General features: G+C 39.3%; 1 protein-coding gene and 1 pseudogene across 1 annotated transcript; both read right to left on the bottom strand.

Moving 5' to 3' along the window:
- Positions 1-16,287: 16,287 nt before the first annotated feature.
- Positions 16,288-17,332, bottom strand: LOC149137989 (developmentally-regulated G protein 1). The gene has a single exon (XM_089446790.1). It carries the CDS (start codon positions 17,275-17,277, stop codon positions 16,291-16,293), a length of 987 nt encoding a protein of 328 aa, XP_089302916.1. The 5' UTR covers positions 17,278-17,332; the 3' UTR covers positions 16,288-16,290.
- A 4,150-nt stretch (positions 17,333-21,482) lies between these two features.
- On the bottom strand, positions 21,483-22,546 carry LOC149137990 (developmentally-regulated G protein 1 pseudogene; annotated as a pseudogene).
- Positions 22,547-24,230: the final 1,684 nt, after the last annotated feature.

Below are 24,230 nucleotides of genomic sequence, written 5' to 3' on the forward strand. Positions count from 1 at the left end.
AGCCATCAAGGAAGAACTACAAACTCCAAGCTAAAGAACTCACAAGCTAAAAGACTACTAAGCTAAGCTCCCAAATGAAGGAGAGAGATCTCCTATGTATACCAAAAAGATGAGAAACCATCTCATTAATGAGAATCCATGAATCTCTCCCTCTACCTCTAGAGTTCTAATTAAAATAGGAACTGATAAGACACATGTCTTCTTCGAGTTACAATACAATTAGGAAATGTGACACATATCCTCATGATCCCATGATTCTTTCCAACCAAATTCGAATTTGGCCTTAGAGTGCCACATAAGGGTCTTCTAGAAGTCTCCTTTCAACCTACACATGTCAACAACCTCAACCCATTTGTTAGGTATAAGCATATGCTCATTATTTTCTAATTTTTAACCACAAATTCACTTAAAAGGCTTAGAATTAATAAAGATTGGAAAAACATAAATGTGGCCCAATGGTAATGAAAGTGGGATGAATGTGGTGACATAGTAGTGAAATGGAGGTGATATAATGGAAATAATATTGAAAGTGTAATGGAAATGAATGACATTTTCAAGACTCAACATACCCCCCAACTGAAGCTATTGCATGTCCTCATGCAATATATATTACATTAACTCTTTTGATCCTTGAGCTTTGGCTTAACTTTGCATGATATCATTTGATAACTTCATATTTCTGCAAAGTGTTTCACTTGAATTGCAACATGGTTGGTTCTTGCATTACAACCATTTTTTTTTTGTTGCCTTCTATTTTGATCTTTGAACTTTGCATAATGATATTTTGATTATTGTTGCAAAGTATATATTTATTGGATTGCATGATGGTTGGTTCTTGTGTGACAACCATGATTTTGTTTGTATCCAATTTATCCTTTAAGCACTTTTTTTCAAAAGCCATTGTATGCTCATAATAACAATGTAATAATTAATATATGTTGGAAGTATGTGAGCTCCTGAGTATGATATGGACATGGCAAGATATGAATATGAATGTATCCGCCCCCCCAACTGATGGTATTGGCAATTTTATGAAATGAGGAAGAGAAATGTTTTTCCAACAATTATCATTCTAGCTTTTTATGGAATTCTATGGTCAAAAGTTAGAAAATGACGTACCTTCACTTACCCTTGGAATGGATGAGTTGTATGTGTAGTGGCTGAAAATTTCTGATCATATTCTTCGTCAAGTGGCTGAACAAGAGGAGTCATGGATAAAGAGATATGATGACTTTTTATTGCTTCTACTATAACTTGCTGAATCTGCTCCAAAATGCTGAAAATAATAGTCTTCATGTCTTCAAAACTCACTTGCACAATTCCTACTATGTGAAAAGATGTTTTGATGTCGAACAAAGTAGGAAATTGTTGGCTTAGTGGCCATTAATGGATGCCACTAGTCAACACGAGAACTCTCACCATTGATGACAATGAGAGTCAAGATGCCCAAACACATCTTGTTAGGTACGAATGAATTTGCTGAAGTCGAGTCACCTAGAAGATCTGACGAACAAGGGACATTAATGTATTCCCATTGTTTGTTAGCATGAGAACTTGCCATTAAGACATGCAAGCATCAAGGTGTTTTTACAAAGAACTTAGACTCAAAGGACTATGGACTCAATAATTTGCATTGAAGCAGGGCTTATTTGCGGAATGAGAATGACAGGAAATGGAAGATGAAAATGGAAGATGGCAATGGAGAACAGAAATGGCAATGGGCAATAAGCATGTGAATGAGCCTCTTGCTTTTATTTGTGGGTTATGAATGGACAAAAAGAGATGGAAAGTGTATGTGAATGTAAATGGAAAATATGGAGTGAAATGAGGTGAATGGTTTATTATGAAGTATGGATGTGATGGATGAATGTGATGGAGACAATAGTATCTGAAATTTTTTCAAGTGTTTGGATCTGATTTTGCATCAACATATTTCCTCTTTGTTGCTGATCATCATTTTATGAAACAAATTGGTCTCTTAGAGAGACACCATTCTCTTGTAGTCATTTGTCCTTCCTCCTGGAACCTGCAAAAAAAACTAATACCTCTTCTGCAATGGAATGTAAGATTATCAAAGGAGAGAGGTGATCAATCTCTCTAGTTATGATATTTACACACAAAACTAAGAATTTGTATTAATGAAACAAGTTCTCAAAGGAAAAATCAAAAGAATTTATACCTGCTTTGGAATTGGTGCCCCAAGTTGAATGTTGCTTCCTTTCAGCAATTTATTTCATTATTTTCCATTTCAAACTCTAATGATGGTTTTCTCATTGTGTAGATCTTGTTGAGATCTTTCCAACGATACTTAAATCATCAAAATATGATTTTGTATGAGAAAGATAGGCTGATTTGAACAATGAGGTTTTTCTGGCTGCGGAATTAGACTTTAGCTGCGGAATGTGCACGGTTCTATAGCTAAAAATCTTGGATACAGAATTAGCCATTCATTTTTCATCATCGATCCAAAATTAATCAATACCTTTAGAAAATAACTTATTCATTTCATTGATTCAAAATTATTATTTTTTTCTTGACATGCATCGACTCAGTGAAAACACTCAACTTGACTTCCCTTTGACCGGGGTCTTTTTCATCAAATTTGACCGAATGAATAGGACACCATCCATGTACTGACATTCCCCCAACTACCCATGTGGCTTGTTTTGCTTGATGACACCTGCAACCTAGAGTTTAACAAAACAACTGCGGAAAGTTAAGCCAGTTGCGGAAAGTTGAGCCAGCTGCGGAAAGTTAAGCCAGCTGCGGAAAGTTGAATCAGCTGCGGAAAGTGGCTTGTTTCCGCAGCTAATGAAAACAGAGTGTAGAAAGTACTGTGAAATGGAGTGGCTGTGTGCGTGGAAGAGAAAAAAAATGTGGAGGAGTGAAGGCTTATGTGAGCATGGTGGCAATGAAGTCGTAGTCAAATTAACCACGATCCATAATCACAAATAGAGTGTGAGAATATTTCCAACCTTGAGCTAAACGTGGAGGAAAGAGGATTCATGTATTCCACCCAAAGTGATGCATGCCTTCCACCCAAGTACAACACATGGAAAGTTGAATGCAATAACCACTCCGACTATGCCAAGAGGATTCCAAACCTCCATCATCATATGATTGGACCGTTCTGAAGGTATGATGGAGTCATTAGCATTCCAAAACTTGTGATGACTTTGCCTATTCTATAAATATCTACACCAAGAATTGCCAACATATGAGCCGATTGAGTGTATGGAAAGAACATTTTATTGATAGCAAAGTCGGTGCAATTTCCCACCACTCTAGGGACTTTCTTTATATTCTTTCCAACATTTATAAGGTCAACAATAATCTGCGGTGAAGCTTTCTCTGTTCGAACAATTTCAAGGAGTGGCATCACATGCGCAGGACTGAAAAATGTGCCCCTACTATACGGTCTTGAACATGTGTTTTTGCACTAATGAGATTGAGATCAATCGTAGACGTATTAGAGGCCAAGATGTTGTGAAGAGCGGATAGAAAAACAATGCAGAGTTTTTGGCTGAAAATATGATCAAACTGCCAAGCACGTCATAATAAAATTAAACACGTACACAAAACATGTTAATGAAGACAAGATCCATGAGTATTAGCACTGTGCCGATATTTTAGCAAGTAAAACGCCGAGTCATAGGAATAGCTGTTGGAGAAGTGCCGTATTTGATTATCTTACTGTTAAATGGGCAGACGGGTGGCGGAAGACGTGTTCAAACTATTTCCTATTCATTTAATAAAAATATTTTCCTCTCACACATTCAGTGACACGGTGGATGACCTGGCAGCCAAGGAAATCAGATCTGAGCGGATTTCTCAAAGAAATTGAAATATGGCTGCAACTGTTAAAAAAACACTGTTTTTTTCACACGCGGAAGGCAAAAAGAGGCTCCAAAGAACCAAGGATTTCTCCTAGAATGCCACGAATCTCTTCAAACGGTTTCTGGGTTATCTAACTAACTCAGCTGGCAAAAAAACCCATGTTTTATTTTCTTCAAATTCGCCTCCGTTTGGGAAAATCGAGCATTTGAAATTAGACATTTTTATGATGTTTACGTTTTTCTGAGTTAACTGTTCTGCATTCGGCCTGTAGAATTTTTGAATTAGTGGTAAGACAGTACGCCTTTGTTTAACAGTGGTAGTTTGCACACTATTGATCCTTATTGGAAATCTATGTGGGAGACTGTCTGATGAGTCAGAAGGAGAAGGCCAGGAGGAGCAGGAGCAGGCTTTATCTCCGCAACAGTCTCATAGGTCACCCAATCACTTGCCCTCACAATTGGTATATGAATAATGAAATCCTTCTGAGATGAACGTAGTTGCTGATTTGGAGGCATTCATTGAAGAGAGAGGGCAACTATAGAAATTTCCAATCCAACAACAAGAAAGGCACACTAATGAAGAATGCACTATTTGAAGAATCATGAAACCATTTCATAAAGAAAAGTGGGAGTGCAGTCATCTATAAGTTGAACCCAAAAAAATAATCATAAGACCATTTAGGGAGTAAATGTATGGTTTATGGAGTAAGGTCATGTAATGGTAGTGGAGCTATCGAAATAATCAATGCACATGGTGAGCTTTAATGGTTCAATAACTATGCAAAATTGTGCCTTTAATTGCTATTCGAAAGAAATTTTTGCCCATACCTTTAGAATCCTTGTCTTTGTTTGTCCATTAGCCCTTACTCAATTGCTCCTTATTGATGTCTGTAGATGCTCCATGTACATGTCTTCATAGCATATGCTTAGTCATACCTGCATTTTCATTTTATTGCACTAACATCTTGACCGTAAATTTGAAAAACAGAGTGGTGGCTACGGAAACTGCTTCTGGCTGCGGAAACTGCTTCCAACTGCGGAAACTTGGCACAGAAACCACTTAGCTAAATAGAGATAGTTATGCAATCTGAATGGAAATGATCATGGGGAAAAAATCTTTTATTGATGAAATGGATGGCATGGAGTGAAAATGGAAATGAAATGAAGTTTATTTTGTCTCTTCTTTTTTTTTTTCTTTTTTTTTGAATCAATTGAAATGATGAAGTTTATTTTGTCTCCTATTTTTTTTTTTAGTGATCTGAATTTGAAACTATTTGAAATTTGTTTGCAAGGTATTCAATTCAGAAATAAACATGTTTAAAAGACTTCCATGTCTTGCAGAAAGGAAACACATGAAATTTTCAGCTGTTTATGACCCATCTAAGCATAACAGAATTATTTCCTTTTACTGTTTAACACATTAAAACGAATTTGTTCTGCAAAATAAACCAACCACAGATGCAAAAGAAGTTGATAAAGCAGTTCACCCCTCCTGGGCTACGTCTGCTGAGTCCAAAGCCCCCAAATGGGCTTGTCCTTGTTTTTATAAAATGCTAAAATTGAAAATATAGCTGAATAGAAGCATCTACAGGAGAAATAGATGGTAGAAATGGATTCAGAACACTTGAATCCTTCAGGATTGACTATTGGATCACCTCCAATGGATACCTGCAACCCTGTACAGTCTTCCCAATACTGGCCCCTGGTGGCTCCTAGAACTTTCACGGCTTCAAAACGTATGCAAATGACCTCTGATGGCTGTAATACCTACACCAATGGCTTCAGAAGGTCGAAAATACCCAAAATCAAAAAAAAGTTCGTCCAAAACTGACTTTCCTAGCCAAAGTTATGGCCATTTACTCCTGACTGCCAGTTTGGCCTAACAAAACCCCAGTTACATTTAGTGACGGCCAGTTAAGCCCGCCAAATATGGCGGGACCGCCAAATATGGCGGGACCGCCAAATTTGGCGCTCCGCCAATTAATCCGCCAACTGAACTGCTGTTAAATTTAATGCCTGCCTCAGATTCCGTGCTGACCGTTGGCGGGCTGGCGGTTTGCATAAGCTCCTGGTTCCGGTGTCACGGTCACATGGTATGGGGGCTGGCCCCCTTTGTTTTCCCGCCTTAACCAATTTTAAACCTTATCAACAGTTTGTTCCGCCATTTCAACAACGAATTGGGCTGTGGGCTAACGGTAAGCCTTTGGAGTGTTAAGGGGGAGGTCGCGGGTTCAAACCCGGCCATCCCAAACAAATTTTTATAACGCGCCCACAATGCTCCGCTGACGTCATTTGGGGCCACGTGGCGCCCTCCGGACCTGCCACGTGGTGGCTTGTGATTGGTTGCCGAAAGGAAATATTCCCTGGAATATTCCAAGGAATATTCTGCGGAATATTCTTTTTTTTATTTTTTTATTTTTTAAATTCAAATTTTCTAATGTTTTGGGCAAAATATTCTTTTGGCCATATCTTCCTCGTACGGCGACCGTTTTTTGAACCGTTTACGGCGCCAGAATCGGGAGGATGAGCAATTTCCAGTCATTCAGCTTTGAACCAGTTATGAGCACTTTGAATTTTGAGCATTTTTACGACACTTAGGACATGAACACCTGATCACGCGTCCCCATTGGGAAGCTTTTGGACCCCAAAAGCCTTCAACTACCTGTTAAAGAGGTGAGGGTACAACTCCCTCACTCTGTCCACCTCCATCCACTTTGCCTTGTTCGGTTTGCTGCCTTTGAAACCAACCCGAACATAATCTACACTGCCCCTCCTTGAAGTGCGTGTCCTTCTGTCAAGGATTGTATCTTCTTTCAGCTCATCTAAGAATTCTGGCGAGAAATCTTCTATAGATGGCAGCTGAACAACACTTTCATGATCAACAATCAAAGGAGGTTCATACAAACGTAAGTTCTCCACATTGACAACAGAATACATTTTCATGTAGGAAGGCAAATCTAATTGAAAAGCATTATTTCCAACCTTCTTGAGGATTTTGAATGGACCATAACGAATAGGCTTAAGCTTTTTACCTTCTCCTTGCATCCTTTCCTTACTAATGTACAGCCATACCTCATCCCCTTCTTGAAACTTGTGATCGACTCTATGCTTGTCGTGTCTTTCCTTGTACTTGCCTTGACTCTTCTCAAGCTGTTCTTGAATTTGCTGATGTATTTGCTGAATTCTTTCAATGAATGAACGAGCTTTGTCAATATCACTATGTCCCTCAATGGCAACATCTTTCTCAAGAATGAAATCAAGAGGTGATTTTGGCAAGTAACCAAAACAAGCTTCAAACGATGAGGTGTTTGTGGAAGAGTGCTTGGCACAGTTGTAAGCATGTTGTATGTAGTGCAAATGTTCATCCCAAAGCTTGGGATGCTTGCTGCAATAACCTCTCAAGAGGTGCACAATGGTTCTGTTCACAACTTCGGTTTGTCCATCTGTTTGCGGATGGAATGCAGTGCTTTTCTTCAACTTGGTGTCCATCATCTCCCATAGGTTGGACCAAAAATTCCCCACAAATCTGGAATCCCTGTCACTAATAATGGAATTAGGCAAACCAAAGTGAATCCATACATGATGAAAAAATAATTCAGCAGTTTGTTCAGCAGTTATAGTTTTCTTACAAGGCATAAGTATACACATTTTGCTGAAACGATCAACTACTACATATAAATAATCATGTTGCTTTCTAGATTTTGGCAAACCTCCTACAAAATCCATAGAGATGCTCTCCCATGGTCTAGAAGGTACCGGCAAAGGAGTATACAAACCAAGCTTCCTATTGCTAGGCTTGCTTGTAGCACATAATGAACAACCTCTTATGAACCTTGAAACAGAATCTACCATGCGAGGCCAATAGCAATACCTCTGTAGATGTGCAACTGTTTTGCTCACACCAAAATGGCCAACAATAAGAGAAGAATGAGCTTCTCTTATGACATTTATCCTCTCCCCCTGTGGTATACACAACTTGCCCAAATGAAACAGCAAATTGTTATGCATGTGATAATCATTTTCCTCTACATGATTCCCTTTACTCAAGTTAGCATACACATCTTTAAAGTCATCATCAGATGCATATTGTTCTATGTAACTATCATGTACAATGGAATCATTCTTAAGTAAAGTAACAACACCAATAATAGGCCTTGAAAGCATATCAACAACCTTATTCAAAGTACCTTTCTTGTACGTTATTACCAAATGGAACTGTTGCAAGAAGCCCATCCATCTGAAGTGTCGTGACTGTTGTAACTTGCTTTGTGATTGCAAGTACTGTAAGGGCTGATGGTCGGTATGTATAACAGTTTCTTTGCCCATCAAATAGTGTTTCCACTTTTTGACGCTTTGTACCAACGCATACAACTCCTTATCATATGTAGGATAATTTACAACAACACCATTAAAAGTTTCAGAATGAAAAGCAATAGGCTTACCATGCTGTAGAAGAACTGCACCCATAGCATAATCACTAGCATCAGTTTGTATCTCAAATGGCTGTCTCAAATCCGGTAATGCAAGGACTGGAGCTGAACTAATCTTCTCTTTCAAAGATTCGAAAGCTTTTTGCTGCTTGCCTCCCCATTGGAAAGCATGCTTCACACTTGTCACTGCATGCATAGGAGCTGCTATAGAAGAGAAGTTAGAGATGAACTTCCTCCAATATTGAGCTGCACCCAAAAAACTTCTTACCTCTGTTATGGATTTGGGAGTAGGCCACTTCACAATAGCCTCAATCTTAGCAGGATCAATTCTCAAAGCACCTCCTCCTACTATGTGTCCCAAATAAACCAAAGAAGTCTTTCCAAATTCACACTTTGACATTTTAAGAAATAACTGATTCTTCTTCAAAACATCAAGTACTTTTCTAACATGCATGACATGATCTTCTCTAGACTTGCTGAAAATTAAGATGTCATCTAAGTAGACAATAACGAAATCATCAAGAAAAGGACGCAAGACATTATCCATTACCCGCATGAAAGTTGGAGGTGCATTGCACAAACCAAATGGCATCACAAGCCACTCAAAGAGTCCTTGTTTGGTTTTAAAGGTTGTCTTCCATATGTCACTTTCTTCAATTCTTACTTGATGATATCCACTACGCAAGTCTAACTTAGTGAAATATCGAGCATCTTTCAGCTGGTCTAGCAAATCATCTATCCTTGGGAGTGGGTAACGATTCTTTACCGTTATCTTGTTCAAGGCCCTGAAATCAACACACATACGCCAAGTGCCATCTTTCTTTGGAATCAATACAATCGGTGACCCACATGGCGAAGTACTTGGCCTTATGAAACCCTTGTCCAACAAGTCCTTGATTTGCTTCTTGATTTCAGCATTCTCCATAATAGACATGCGGTACATGCCTATGTTTGGAAGAGGACAATCTGGATGCAAATGGATTTCATGCTGAATCTCCCTCTTAGGAGGCAAACCTGTTGGCTCCTGAAACATCTCATGATATGTATCAACTACATCATATAGATCTGATTTAAGTTGTGGATCACAATTTTCAAATGACTCATGATTCACATCAACCTTGGGCTTAATCATAAGAAGAACAAAATTCTTACTTGAATTGACCAGCCTTTTTACCTGTCCTGCATTCACCATCGTTATATTTGTCTTCTTGCGATGAGCTCTAACAATGAACTCCTTGCCATCTTTGAAAATATGATATTTGTTTTCATGGCGATGAAAGATAGCTTTCCTGTCAAACAAGTAGGGACTTCCCAAAACAATTCCTGCTATATCAAAAGGTACCACATCAAGTTCAACTGTGTCAATAAAATGTGCAGTAATTGCAAAGCGCAATGTGCACTTTCTTGAAACTTGTAAATTTGCATCCTTGCAAATCCATCCAAGTGGATATGGCTTCGGATGTGGAACGGTCTCAAGTTTAAGCTGCTTGACCAAGTCCTCTGATATAAGGTTTGCTTGTGACCCACTATAAAAAAGTGTGTCAATCTTAGTATGTTTTGAAATCACCCTCACATGAAACAGTTCAATTCTTTCTTCCTCGTTAGGAGCTTGTACATGGCAGTTTGAGGTACTAGTGCTGGCTTGAGTTTCAATTTCTTTTCCCTTCAAGTTTTTCAAACCCATGGCTGCAATTTTGGTTTCATCACCTGAATCTTCCCCTAAATCTTGTGGTGTAGATGTAGCAGCAGCAGTTTTCTGTTTCCCTTTGGATTTGTTAGATTGAGGTCTTTTTTCAGGATGTAATTTCCAACAGTTCTTCTCCTCATGGCCTGGTTTAGAACAGTGTTTACATATCACTTTCTCACTCTCCTGTTTGACAGACGCATTCTTTTTTCCTTTTCCCTTGGAGGTTTTCTCTTTGCTTTTCCCCTTGGGGGGCTTGTTTCTACCTTCTTCAAATGTGTTTTTTCCCCTTGCCTCTAAATGGGTAGCTTGGACACAAACCTCGTCCAGGCTAGTAGGGTTAAACATCAAGATGGTGTGTCTAAGGTAGCTATGCAAGCCTCCAATATATTTCAGCAAGGTTTCTTGGGTTTGTAAATCTACCCCTAACAAGAGAGCTCTTCTCCTGAATTCTTGGGTGTAGTCTTGGACACTCTGACCCTTAAGTTGTCTGAAATTTTGCCAGTTCATAATGGCTTTCTGCATGTGAGCAAGAGGATAAAATTGTTTTTTAATGGCTAACAGAAATTCAGGCCATGTTAAGGTAACCTTACCAAATTTCTTGATCTCCTCTTTAGTCTTGGCCTCCCACCAGACCAAGGCTGCTCCATCCATTCTCAAAGAAGCCAATTGAATCTTTGTGGCATCATCATGCATATTCTGGATCCTCAAGTAAACTTCCAACTGCCTAATCCAGTTGTCAAGCTTTTCTGCATTCACTTCACCATTAAACATAGGTAATTCGAATTTTACATCAAGCTTCAAAAAAGGACTTTTTCCAGAGAATCTATGCTTATGAACAGAAGAAGTCGAGGATGAAGAGGAAGAAGGTCAAGATGGGGGTGGTGGATCACCATTACCTCCATGTCCTTTCTTGGAATGATCATCATCCTTCTTACCTCCTGAAGAGCCCTCTCCTTCATGTGGATGTTTGGACCCTTCTCCAGCCAATTTCTCATTTCTTTCTTGGTACAATATCCTCACCATTTCAGTGAGATCTAAGAAAGCCTTTCTGAAGACTTTTTCTTCTTCTCTTGGATCTGTCTCTATAGGAATTTCTCCTTCATGTTCAGACATCCTTGAAGCTTCTGTTGAGACTCTTGAGGGTGAAATTGAAGGTGGAGGTGATGGCTCTCTGGCCTTCCTTGACTGAGGATTCTCTCGTTCTCTAGTCAACTGTCCTTCCCCTCTTTTAAGTTTCAACCTGGTAAGCATCAATACTTGCAAGACAATTAGAAGATCTTTGCACAAAAACAATCAAAAGACAACTACACCAGAGATTGACTGAAAGAGCTTTTATGTACTTTGCAATTGTATAACAAGAGCATTTCGAAGGCTTCCTGGCTCATTTCAGGCTCTGTCTATAGCTTATTTGACTGATTTTGATACAAAGAAGCAACAACCTAGCTCTGATACCAACTTGATCTGAATTTGAAACTACTTGAAATTTGTTTGCAAGGTATTCAATTCAGAAATAAACATGTTTAAAAGACTTCCATGTCTTGCAGAAAGGAAACACATGAAATTTTCATCTGTTTATGACCCATCTAAGCATAACAGAATTATTTCCTTTTGCTGTTTAACACATTAAAATGAATTTGTTCTGCAAAATAAACCAACCAAAGATGCAAAAGAAGTTGATAAAGCAGTTCACCCCTCCTGGGCTACGTCTGCTGGGTCCAAAGCCCCCAAATGGGCTTGTCCTTGTTTTTATAAAATGCTCAAATTGAAAATACAGCTGAATAGAAGCATCTACAGGAGAAATAGATGGTAGAAATGGATTCAGAACACTTGAATCCTTCAGGATTGACTATTGGATCACCTCCAATGGATACCTGCAACCCTGTACAGTCTTCCCAATACTGGCCCCTGGTGGCTCCTAGAACTTTCACGGCTTCAAAATGTATGCAAATGACCTCTGATGGCTATAAGACCTGCACCAATGGCTTCAGAAGGTCGAAAATACCCAAAATCAAAAAAAAATTCGTCCAAAACCGACTTTCCTAGCCAAAGTTATGGCCATTTACTCCTGACTGCCAGTTTGGCCTAACAAAACCCCAGTTACATTTAGTGACGGCCAGTTAAGCCCGCCAAATATGGCGGGACCGCCAAATTTGGCGCTTCGCCAATTAATCCGCCAACTAAAATGCTGTTAAATTTAATGTCTGCCTCGGATTCCGTGCTGACCGTTGGCGGGCTGGCGGTTTGCATAAGCTCCTGGTTCCGGTGTCACGGTCACATGGTATGGGGGCTGGCCCTTAGGGGCTGGCCCCCTTTGTTTTCCTGCCTTAACCAATTTTAAACCTTATCAACAGTTTGTTCCGCCATTTCAACAACGAATTGGGCTGTGGGCTAATGGTAAGTGTTTGGAGTGTTAAGGGCGAGGTCACGAGTTCAAACCCGACCATCCCAAACAAATTTTTATAACGCGCCCACAATGCTCCGCTGATGTCATCTGGGGCCACGTGGCGCCCTCCAGGCCTGCCACGTGGCGGCCTGTGATTGGCTGCCGAAAGGGAATATTTCCTAGAATATTCCAAGGAATATTCTACGGAATATTCCTTTTTAATTTTTTTTAAAAAAATTCAAATTTTCTAATGTTTTGGGCAAAATATTCTTTTGGCCATATCTTCCTCATACGGCGACCGTTTTTCGAACCGTTTGCGGCGCCGGAATCGGGAGGACGAGCACTTTCCAGTCATTCAGCTTTGAACCAGTTATGAGCACTTTGAATTTTGAGCATTTTTACGACACTTAGGACATGAACACCTGATCATTTAGGCATAACAATCCTTTTTCTGATCCTCCAGATCACACAAAGTGCAGGAGGAGAGCATACTCAAGAATTATTAATTCTTTTTACTTAACAATCCTTTTTCTGATCCTCTAGATCACACGAAGTGCAGGAGGAGAGCATACTCAAGAATTATTAATTTTATTTATTTATTTATTTTTTTTCCAGATGTAAGAAATAAGGTCTCCTAATTACACTTCCCCGGAAACGGCGCCAAAATGTCTAGTCAATTTAATATCTTAAATTTCTCTACATAAATTATCAATCCGGGTATCGTAAACTGATGAAGTGTGGTGCACCATATGTGCTTAGTTAACCTTTTTCTTACTTCGTTGTTTCATAGTTTATATTGTTTTGGGGGTTTTGTTCTTGTTGGTTTCCTAAAGTGTCTAATGAAAATAAAAATCCTATTCTAAGGTCTTAAGAATACTTTTAAAAGACAAGTATGGATAGAGATTTCAAGACAAGGCCTAAGGCCTAAGTCCCTAATGGTAACTTCCAAAACTTTAGCACTTCAAAAGATCTCAAAACATGTTATTGGTGGAATTAGTACTTGAACAAAAGTGTAAATATGCAGCTACTTCAATCAAAATGGAATGCAACAACCAATCAATGAGCTAGTGACTATGAAACCCAATATCCTTGCTGCTGTATGAAAAAGAAAGTAAAAACTGAACTTAAAGCAACTCAAAGACTGAAAGCAAAGCAACTAATTCATCACACTACTTCAACTCTTCTGATCCTTTACCCTTCAGCTCAATCTACCTTATGGGAAGCAATCATGAACAAGTTAAGCAATATGATATCTAAATTGCAAGAAATTAAATTGCATAAATGAAACTAATCACACTACTTCAACTCTTCTGATCCTTTACCCTTCAACTCAATCTACCTTATGGGAAGCAATCATGAACAAGTTAAGCAATATGATATCTAAATTGCAAGAAATTAAACTGCATAAAGGAAACTAATCACACTACTTCAATTCTTCTGATCCTTTACCCTTCAGCTCAATCTACCTTATGGGAAGCAATCATGAACAAGTTGAGTAATATGATATCTAAATTGCAGGAAAGTAAATGAGCAAAACAAAACTAACTGAAATAACAATGCTGGAATTAGAACTCAAAAAAAATAAATCAGCAGAAGGACAAGATGATTCCGTCATGTCATTAGTCATTAAAAAGCTATGTGCATTACTAACCTATAATCAACCGGTTGAACACACTTGCATGAATTAAAATTGCATGAATGAAAAATCTAATCTATCAAACTTGAAAGCAATCAAATGACATAATGAAATCAAAGCAAAATTTACAAAATGAAATCTACTCTACCATACATTCTAATAAGCTCCATGACATCTACTTCACATCTCCTTCCATGTTGAGAACATCAAAGCTTTATTCAAATTCTTCAAAATTACAAAGTACAAAAAAGCTCTCCAAAGCTTTCAAAAGCCATCAAGGAAGAACTACAAACTCCAAGCTAAAGAACTCACAAGCTAAAAGACTACTAAGCTAAGCTCCCAAATGAAAGAGAGAGATCTCCTATTTATACCAAAAAGATGAGAAGCCTTCTCATTAATGAGAATCCATGAATCTCTCCCTCTACCTCTAGAGTTCTAATTAAAATAGGAACAGATAAGACACATGTCTTCTTAGAGTTACAATACAATTAGGAGATGTGACACATATCCTCATGATCCCATGATTCTTTCCAACCAAATTCGAATTTGGCCTTAGAGTGCCACATAAGGGTCTTCTAGAAGTCTCCTTTCAACCTACACATGTCAACAACCTCAACCCATTTGTTAGGTATAAGCATATGCACATTATTTTCTAATTTTTAACAACAAATTCACTTAAAAGGCTTAGAATTAATAAAGATTGGAGAAACATAAATGTGGCCCAATGATAATGAAAGTGGGATGTGTTAGCGCTTGGAATTCACCTAGGCTGAGATAGACAAACTCTCAAGGCTACATCAAACCATTTCACCTCGTAGCTAGCCCTACGAGGTATGAGAAGGCTCTCTCGGGTCAGATTTGATAGATCTTATAATATAATTAGGCTGACCAATTAGGATCAAAGATATTAGGCTAGTAAATTGATAGAGGGGGGGTTGATTTAAAGATTTTTGGGGTTTTTTAATGGAATGAAGGGGCTTTTCTGGGCTACATGGGCAAAATCACAGCTTCAAACAAAAAAATATAATGACTACACAGGTTATCAACTGAGGCAAGGTAGGCATGCAATTTAACACCAAATCTGGTTTCAAATGGGATGGCAAGACTGGTGAGGAGCTAAGGAGGGCAGATAATAACTCTGAATCCTCCTTAAACAGTAGAAAACATCGAATGCGAACAAACTTATAGGAGGAGCATATAATACTATGAATTCCTACCTAATCACTTCATTTGTTCAGCTTGAAAGGGTCATGAAATGAAATGGAACATAACTGATTACATATGAGACAAAGGGAAAAACTTATGCTAAATCAACATACCACATGAATCTCAGCAAACAGAGCTTTGAAATTCCATTAAATTCTCTGCAGAAAACTGTACAATACAAAGCTCTCTGCTTCTCCAGCAGCTCCCAGCGCTCAGAAAAACTCCCTCTTCTCTAACTCTCTCTCTCTCTTTTACAAATGAATTTTTAATACAATAAGTACCTCTGCTGCCCAAAACAGGGGCACCGTTTTTCTCACATTACCAAAAATGAAATAAAAACCAGCTGGGGGAAAACAGATCGACCCCAAGACCCGGCATTTATTTTATCATTATTAATAAAAATAAACTAAAAAAAAAACAAAAACAATAACCACTAAGCGCTGCTGAAGATGGAATCACATATCCTTTTCACAAGTGCGTTCACAAGTGTCGATCTGAAGATATGGGCAATCTAATGGTGTGCAACTGCTTCCCAAATCTGGAGATTCGCTCTGCTGTTTTACTAAAATACGTGTCAAACTGCCACATAACCAAAGGCGCGCATATCGCAATGACTGCCACCTAAGAAATGACCTCTGTATCGGTTGGAGTTGAGAGAACTCTGCGGCAATTTGTAATTGGCACTGAGGAGAGCAACGCAGAAAAGCATGTGCCAAGAGGTATCTGGCAATCTGTCCTGCACGCAGAAACAACTTAGTGAAGCCAACTTGATACATCTCAGCTGAGATATTAAATCGATGTAGAATTGCGATACAGACACTAAGTTTGTCTTGATCTGCAACACTTTGTAACAGAAGAAATCCATATCTTTTTGCAAACTGCTCATGTGACATTCGAGTTAGATAGCCAGATCTAGATATGCGCACAACTTCCGAGGTGTATGTAATACAGAACTGCGCAAGTCTCCATAGCTTTTCGCACTGCTATTTCCTCTCGAAGCTTTGCCAATTTTTCTCTCTTTGCAACCTGATCAGTAAGATTCATCCAAAATTGTGGCTTTTCATTGTAGTATTTGAAAGCACGTTCCAAAGCCCCATTTAAGGATCCTTCATCTATGTTTTGTGTATATGGTTACATAAATCTTCCACTGTACAACCACCTCTGTCCGTAGACAGGACAAAAGGTTCAGCAAAATCAGGTTGCTGCCCCTGAGGTTTGGTGTAGACTCTTACTAACCCCATTTCATCCCACATTCTTGCAAGTAACCGATCAAGATTGAGCTTCAAATTGCAACTAATGACAATAGAATTTGGCTGCCGGAATAGCTGGTCAACATCATCAATACCGACAACATCAATTTTATTATAAACATAAACACATTTGATATATTTCCGGTTCCCTTCAATGACATCGATGAGATCATCAACAGTGGCATCTTCCCTGAATAATACCTCAGCATTGTGGATCTTGTACTCATGTAATATTTGATAACAAAGTTTTTCGTCAACATGTGTTAATGCCATTGTGCTGTTGAAGGAAATGCCACCAGTCTTTTTCCTCTTGAAATATATCTGAGGAGGCCTCTTGTTTAAGCGCAAGCCCACTGCTTCCAATTCCCTTGTTAAAATTTGTCGATGACCCTCACTTTTAGATGCATCAAGAACCATTAACACTAGATCTGAAGACTTTGCAACCGCAATCACCTGTCGACCACGACCCTTGCCTTCAGAAGCACCTTCAATGATTCCAGGAAGATCAAGAAGTTGTATCTTAGCATCATTGTAGTGTATGACACCAGGAATACAAGTAAGTGTTGTGAACCCATATGATGCTGCTTCTGAGAGAGTTCCAGTGAGTAAAGTAAGAAGTGTTGATTTCCCCACACTCGGGAATCCTATCAGAGCAACACGACCATGACCATATTTTGTGACTTCGAAACCATCACCAGCACCACTAGAACCCTTCGGTGGCTCCAATAGCTGTGTCCTCAGCTTCGCTATCTTAGCTTTAAGTTGCCCGAGATGGTATTCTGTAGCTTTATTCTTTTGTGTCCGTGCCATCTCGAATTCTATCTCCTTTATCTTCTCTATGATACCCATTGTGCCTGATCTTTCCTGTTCAGACTAAGAAGCTGAAAATTCAGAGATCCCAGTGTACAATACGCATATCCTCTGTCTTTAACGCCAATATTGAGCCCATCTATGAATTGTCTCCACCATTTGGGGGAATAAGGCGCTGACACTCTCGTTGATAAGGGTCTGGAAGAACTGTATTGCATCCTCATCATCCAAATCCAAACAGAACTTTTCTTGAAGCTTAAGAATCCCTTTCTCCGGATCAGATGCAATAGCAGGAATGCTTGCTCCAGCCATTAAATGGAACAAATTCAGGATGAGGTTACTGGATTTTCTCAGGATGTTGTAGGCCTCGCAGCAATAAGATTTGAATCTCCCATAGTATTGGCTTTCTGCTCCACCCATTGCTTCTACCATTTCCTTGCATAGTTTCATTGGTGGTGGAAACGGTTTAGGATCTTTACCCAGAATGTAGCCAAAGTCAACATGAAAGAGTCTTCCATCATCCCTCAAAAGAAGATTATCAAGATGCCTTCAACCGCTGATACGAAATTAAACTATGATAAAGAACTCACATACCACCCTCAGAAATGAAACTATCCAATTAGCAACCAATCAATCCAATGTCCCAATTCAAAATCTTCAGTTCAGATCATGGCAGTGACTTGGAACAAATTGGATCACAGAAATTCTAATTTAGAGCCAATAGAACGTTGAATGCGATATGGACTATCCTTTAACACAGCTGGATGGGAGCAATCAATATGACATGATACAGCCATATTTGACCATTAACCCACCTACCAAAATCTAATGTGCACACCAATATAATAAATATCAGCATCCACAGCACAACCATACAATACCCACCACAGTCCCGTCAAAATAAATAGCCTTAGCTCCCCAGATCTCAACCCAACTTCGCCCAAATATTGCAGAACTTTGTAAATAGCTGCAGTCCTGTAAAATTAGCGCGCATTTGAATTCAATGTTGGCTTCGAGGTTTTATCCCACTAACTTGAACACATGCGCATGTCAGATTTGGAACCCAAGAAGCCGACCCAACAATATTACATGAAATGTTTACAGTTTCAATTTGGTCATCACCTTTGCTGTGGTTTCCAACAAACTCGGATATATTATGTTGACCATGGTATCTAAGATCTTGCTAGGATGAAGAACCACCAGAAACAATACTTTCGTTATTTCTCAGAGTAAAGTGTAAGCAAGGCGCTTCAAAACTAAGGCCTTTGCAGCACTGTGAGAAATTGAACTGGATTTAATGGAGGCCTTTCAAGAGAGGATAACAACAAGAAGGGCAGCATAATATACATAAATAAATTGCCAGACTTTGGTTGCTGATAATGTCAAATTGCGTTTGCAGAGATAGGAGTTTGAAGTTTGCTGCTGCCTTAAGAAGAGTTGAAGATAAATTACATAATCTGAAAAGCAACATTAATGATTTCTTCTTCAAAACCCGGTTTTGAAGAAGAATCAATCTCTGATATAAGACAGAGTCTAACATCGGCTCCATTTGGGATGGCAGCTGCAGCTTCCTGGAGGTGCCAAGAACCGCAGAACTTTGGGAGAGCAGACCAGTGCTTTATTCATTGGGCAATGGAGTCATCTTTCCAACAAATCAACACAGCTGAAGACTTATTTTCACACTGAAACTTAACTCAATCAAACTAAAAGCCAACTGAAACAAGACGCTGCCCTTATGGCTGCTTATTTATTTACACAACCTACTCTAATCTGCTGTACAAACAATAGATCAGGTAATGCTAAAATGCCATATTAACCATTCAATTAAACCTGACAATGAAGCCGCTTGAGAATGCTGCCACGAAGTCACAGATGCAATTGCTGGCAGCCCTTCATGCACATACTGAGCCCGGTCACGGAAAAGACAGCCTGATCTGTCCATCAGAGTGAAAAATATGTCCATATATGCCGCAATAGGATCACGGACACCGGCCTCTGTTGGCTGCCCCAACTCTGCAATACATACTTCCAGCTGCACATTGTCAATGTATACCTCTATAGGCAAATCTGTTATTTCTTGTTTCGATGGAGGAAGGATTTCCAAGAACTTTTTAGGGTCTTGGAAATCATAAGAGTGGATCTGCTCATCGAGATATTGAATCTCATTTTCAACTCTTTCAACCACTAACTCATAAAATCTAGTTTTGCCTTCAAAAAGAAGCTTCGGAGATTTCACACATTGAAGGAAAAAACTTAAAACTTCTTCATTAATTTCAATATCCACTAAGCTTTCTCTAAATTCGTTTAGAGCTTCACACAGTGCAGGGTTTGCCACATACCCTACCATTGCATGAACATATCAACAGGCACTGGAATGTCTGGATCGAGTTTGGAGTCGCCAGGTGAATGATTCAGCCTGCATAAGTGTCTGACTGCTGTCCACCATCAGCATCAGATCTGAATTTGATACATGTACTGGGGTAAAATACAATCGAAGTGCTATGTTCACAAATCCCACGGAGATAGACTGAAGCAGCGTTTATCTACTAACGCTGATGTAAAACAAGAGCGTTTTCGAAGGCTTCTGGCGTAACTTCAGGCTCCGTCTAAGACTTATGAAACAAACACATCAACCCACAAACAAGTTTGTTCTTCCCCAGTATGGTCGCCAATATGTTAGCGCTTGGAATTCACCTAGGCTGAGATAGACAAACTCTCAAGGCTACATCAAACCATTTCACCTCGTAGCTAGCCCTACGAGGTATGAGAAGGCTCTCTCGGGTCAGATTTGATAGATCTTATAATATAATTAGGCTGACCAATTAGGATCAAAGATATTAGGCTAGTAAATTGATAGAGGGGGGTTGATTTAAAGATTTTTGGGGTTTTTTAATGGAATGACGGGGCTTTTCTGGGCTACATGGGCAAAATCACAGCTTCAAACAGAAAAATATAATGACTACACAGGTTATCAACTGAGGCAAGGTAGGCATGCAATTTAACACCAAATCTGGTTTCAAATGGGATGGCAAGACTGGTGAGGAGCTAAGGAGGGCAGACAATAACTCTGAATCCTCCTTAAACAGTAGAAAACATTGAATGCGAACAAACTTATAGGAGGAGCATATAATACTATGAATTCCTACCTAATCACTTCATTTGTTCAGCTTGAAAGGGTCATGAAATGAAATGGAACATAACTGATTACATATGAGACAAAGGGAAAAACTTATGCTAAATCAACATACCACATGAATCTCAGCAAACAGAGCTTTGAAATTCCATTAAATTCTCTGCAGAAAACTGTACAATACAAAGCTCTCTGCTTCTCCAGCAGCTCCCAGCGCTCAGAAAAACTCCCTCTTCTCTAACTCTCTCTCTCTCTTTTACAAATGAATTTTTAATACAATAAGTACCTCTGCTACCCAAAACAGGGGCGCCGTTTTTCTCACATTACCAAAAATGAAATAAAAACCAGCTGGGGGAAAACAGATCGACCCCAAGACCCGGCATTTATTTTATCATTATTAATAAAAATAAACTAAAAAAAAAACAAAAACAATAACCACTAAGCGCTGCTGAAGATGGAATCACATATCCTTTTCACAAGTGCGTTCACAAGTGTCGATCTGAAGATATGGGCAATCTAATGGTGTGCAACTGCTTCCCAAATCTGGAGATTTCCTCTGCTGTTTTACTAAAATACGTGTCAAACTGCCACATAACCAAAGGCGTGCATATCGCAATGACTGCCACCTAAGAAATGACCTCTGTATCGGTTGGAGTTGAGAGAACTTTGCGGCAATTTGTAATTGGCACTGAGGAGAGCAACGCAGAAAAGCATGTGCCAAGAGGTATCTGGCAATCTGTCCTGCACGCAGAAACAACTTAGTGAAGCCAACTTGATACATCTCAGCTGAGATATTAAATCGATGTAGAATTGCGATACAGACACTAAGTTTGTCTTGATCTGCAACACTTTGTAACAGAAGAAATCCATATCTTTTTGCAAACTGCTCATGTGACATTCGAGTTGGATAGCCAGATCTAGATATGCGCACAACTTCCGAGGTGTATGTAATACAGAACTGCGCAAGTCTCCATAGCTTTTCGCACTGCTATTTCCTCTCGAAGCTTTGCCAATTTTTCTCTCTTTGCAACCTGATCAGTAAGATTCATCCAAAATTGTGGCTTTTCATTGTAGTATTTGAAAGCACGTTCCAAAGCCCCATTTAAGGATCCTTCATCTATGTTTTGTGTATATGGTTACATAAATCTTCCACTGTACAACCACCTCTGTCCGTAGACAGGACAAAAGGTTCAGCAAAATCAGGTTGCTGCCCCTGAGGTTTGGTGTAGACTCTTACTAACCCCATTTCATCCCACATTCTTGCAAGTAACCGATCAAGATTGAGCTTCAAATTGCAACTAATGACAATAGAATTTGGCTGCCGGAATAGCTGGTCAACATCATCAATACCGACAACATCAATTTTATTATAAACATAAACACATTTGATATATTTCCGGTTCCCTTCAATGACATTGATGAGATCATCAACAGTGGCATCTTCCCTGAATAATACCTCAGCATTGTGGATCTTGTACTCATGTAATATTTGATAACAAAGTTTTTCGTCAACATGTGTTAATGCCATTGTGCTGTTGAAGGAAATGCCACCAGTCTTTTTCCTCTTGAAATATATCTGAGGAGGCCTCTTGTTTAAGCGCAAGCCCACTGCTTCCAATTCCCTTGTTAAAATTTGTCGATGACCCTCACTTTTAGATGCATCAAGAACCATTAACACTAGATCTGAAGACTTTGCAACCGCAATCACCTGTCGACCACGACCCTTGCCTTCAGAAGCACCTTCAATGATTCCAGGAAGATCAAGAAGTTGTATCTTAGCATCATTGTAGTGTATGACACCAGGAATACAAGTAAGTGTTGTGAACCCATATGATGCTGCTTCTGAGAGAGTTCCAGTGAGTAAAGTAAGAAGTGTTGATTTCCCCACACTCGGGAATCCTATCAGAGCAACACGACCATGACCATATTTTGTGACTTCGAAACCATCACCAGCACCACTAGAACCCTTCGGTGGCTCCAATAGCTGTGTCCTCAGCTTCGCTATCTTAGCTTTAAGCTGCCCGAGATGGTATTCTGTAGCTTTATTCTTTTGTGTCCGTGCCATCTCGAATTCTATCTCCTTTATCTTCTCTATGATACCCATTGTGCCTGATCTTTCCTGTTCAGACTAAGAAGCTGAAAATTCAGAGATCCCAGTGTACAATACGCATATCCTCTGTCTTTAACGCCAATATTGAGCCCATCTATGAATTGTCTCCACCATTTGGGGGAATAAGGCGCTGACACTCTCGTTGATAAGGGTCTGGAAGAACTGTATTGCATCCTCATCATCCAAATCCAAACGGAACTTTTCTTGAAGCTTAAGAATCCCTTTCTCCGGATCAGATGCAATAGCAGGAATGCTTGCTCCAGCCATTAAATGGAACAAATTCAGGATGAGATTACTGGATTTTCTCAGGATGTTGTAGGCCTCGCAGCAATAAGATTTGAATCTCCCATAGTATTGGCTTTCTGCTCCACCCATTGCTTCTACCATTTCCTTGCACAGTTTCATTGGTGGTGGAAACGGTTTAGGATCTTTACCCAGAATGTAGCCAAAGTCAACATGAAAGAGTCTTCCATCATCCCTCAAAAGAAGATTATCAAGATGCCTTCAACCGCTGATACGAAATTAAACTATGATAAAGAACTCACATACCACCCTCAGAAATGAAACTATCCAATTAGCAACCAATCAATCCAATGTCCCAATTCAAAATCTTCAGTTCAGATCATGGCAGTGACTTGGAACAAATTGGATCACAGAAATTCTAATTTAGAGCCAGCAGAACGTTGAATGCGATATGGACTATCCTTTAACACAGCTGGATGGGAGCAATCAATATGACATGATACAGCCATATTTGACCATTAACCCACCTACCAAAATCTAATGTGCACACCAATATAATAAATATCAACATCCACAGCACAACCATACAATACCCACCATAGTCCCGTCAAAATAAATAGCCTTAGCTCCCCAGATCTCAACCCAACTTCGCCCAAATATTGCAGAACTTTGTAAATAGCTGCAGTCCTGTAAAATTAGCGCGCATTTGAATTCAATGTTGGCTTCGAGGTTTTATCCCACTAACTTGAACACATGCGCATGTCAGATTTGGAACCCAAGAAGCCGACCCAACAATATTACATGAAATGTTTACAGTTTCAATTCGGTCATCACCTTTGCTGTGGTTTCCAACAAACTCGGATATATTATGTTGACCATGGTATCTAAGATCTTGCTAGGATGAAGAACCACCAGAAACAATACTTTCGTTATTTCTCAGAGTAAAGTGTAAGCAAGGCGCTTCAAAACTAAGGCCTTTGCAGCACTGTGAGAAATTGAACTGGATTTAATGGAGGCCTTTCAAGAGAGGATAACAACAAGAAGGGCAGCATAATATACAGAAATAAATTGCCAGACTTTGGTTGCTGATAATGTCAAATTGCGTTTGCAGAGATAGGAGTTTGAAGTTTGCTGCTGCCTTAAGAAGAGCTGAAGATAAATTACATAATCTGAAAAGCAACATTAATGATTTCTTCTTCAAAACCCGGTTTTGAAGAAGAATCAATCTCTGATATAAGACAGAGTCTAACAGGATGAATGTGCTGACATAGTAGTGAAATGGAGGTGATATAATGGACATAATAGTGAAAGTGTAATGGAAATGAATGACATTTTCAAGACTCAACAATTACCCCAGTCTATTTTTGGAAGGCCCTTATTATTAACTTTCTTGTATTTTTATGTCCGGTCCTAATCACCCAGAGTGGAAATAATTGGAAGTTGTTTGATTGTTGATCTCTTTAGGGGCATTTTTAGTGAGTGTTCTGTGCTCCTAGTTGACCTAGCTTT

Source organism: Pinus tabuliformis, chromosome X (assembly GCF_031772625.1).
Source record: "Pinus tabuliformis cultivar Carrire ecotype Pingquan chromosome X, CPIR1, whole genome shotgun sequence".
Taxonomy (NCBI): domain Eukaryota; kingdom Viridiplantae; phylum Streptophyta; class Pinopsida; order Pinales; family Pinaceae; genus Pinus; species Pinus tabuliformis.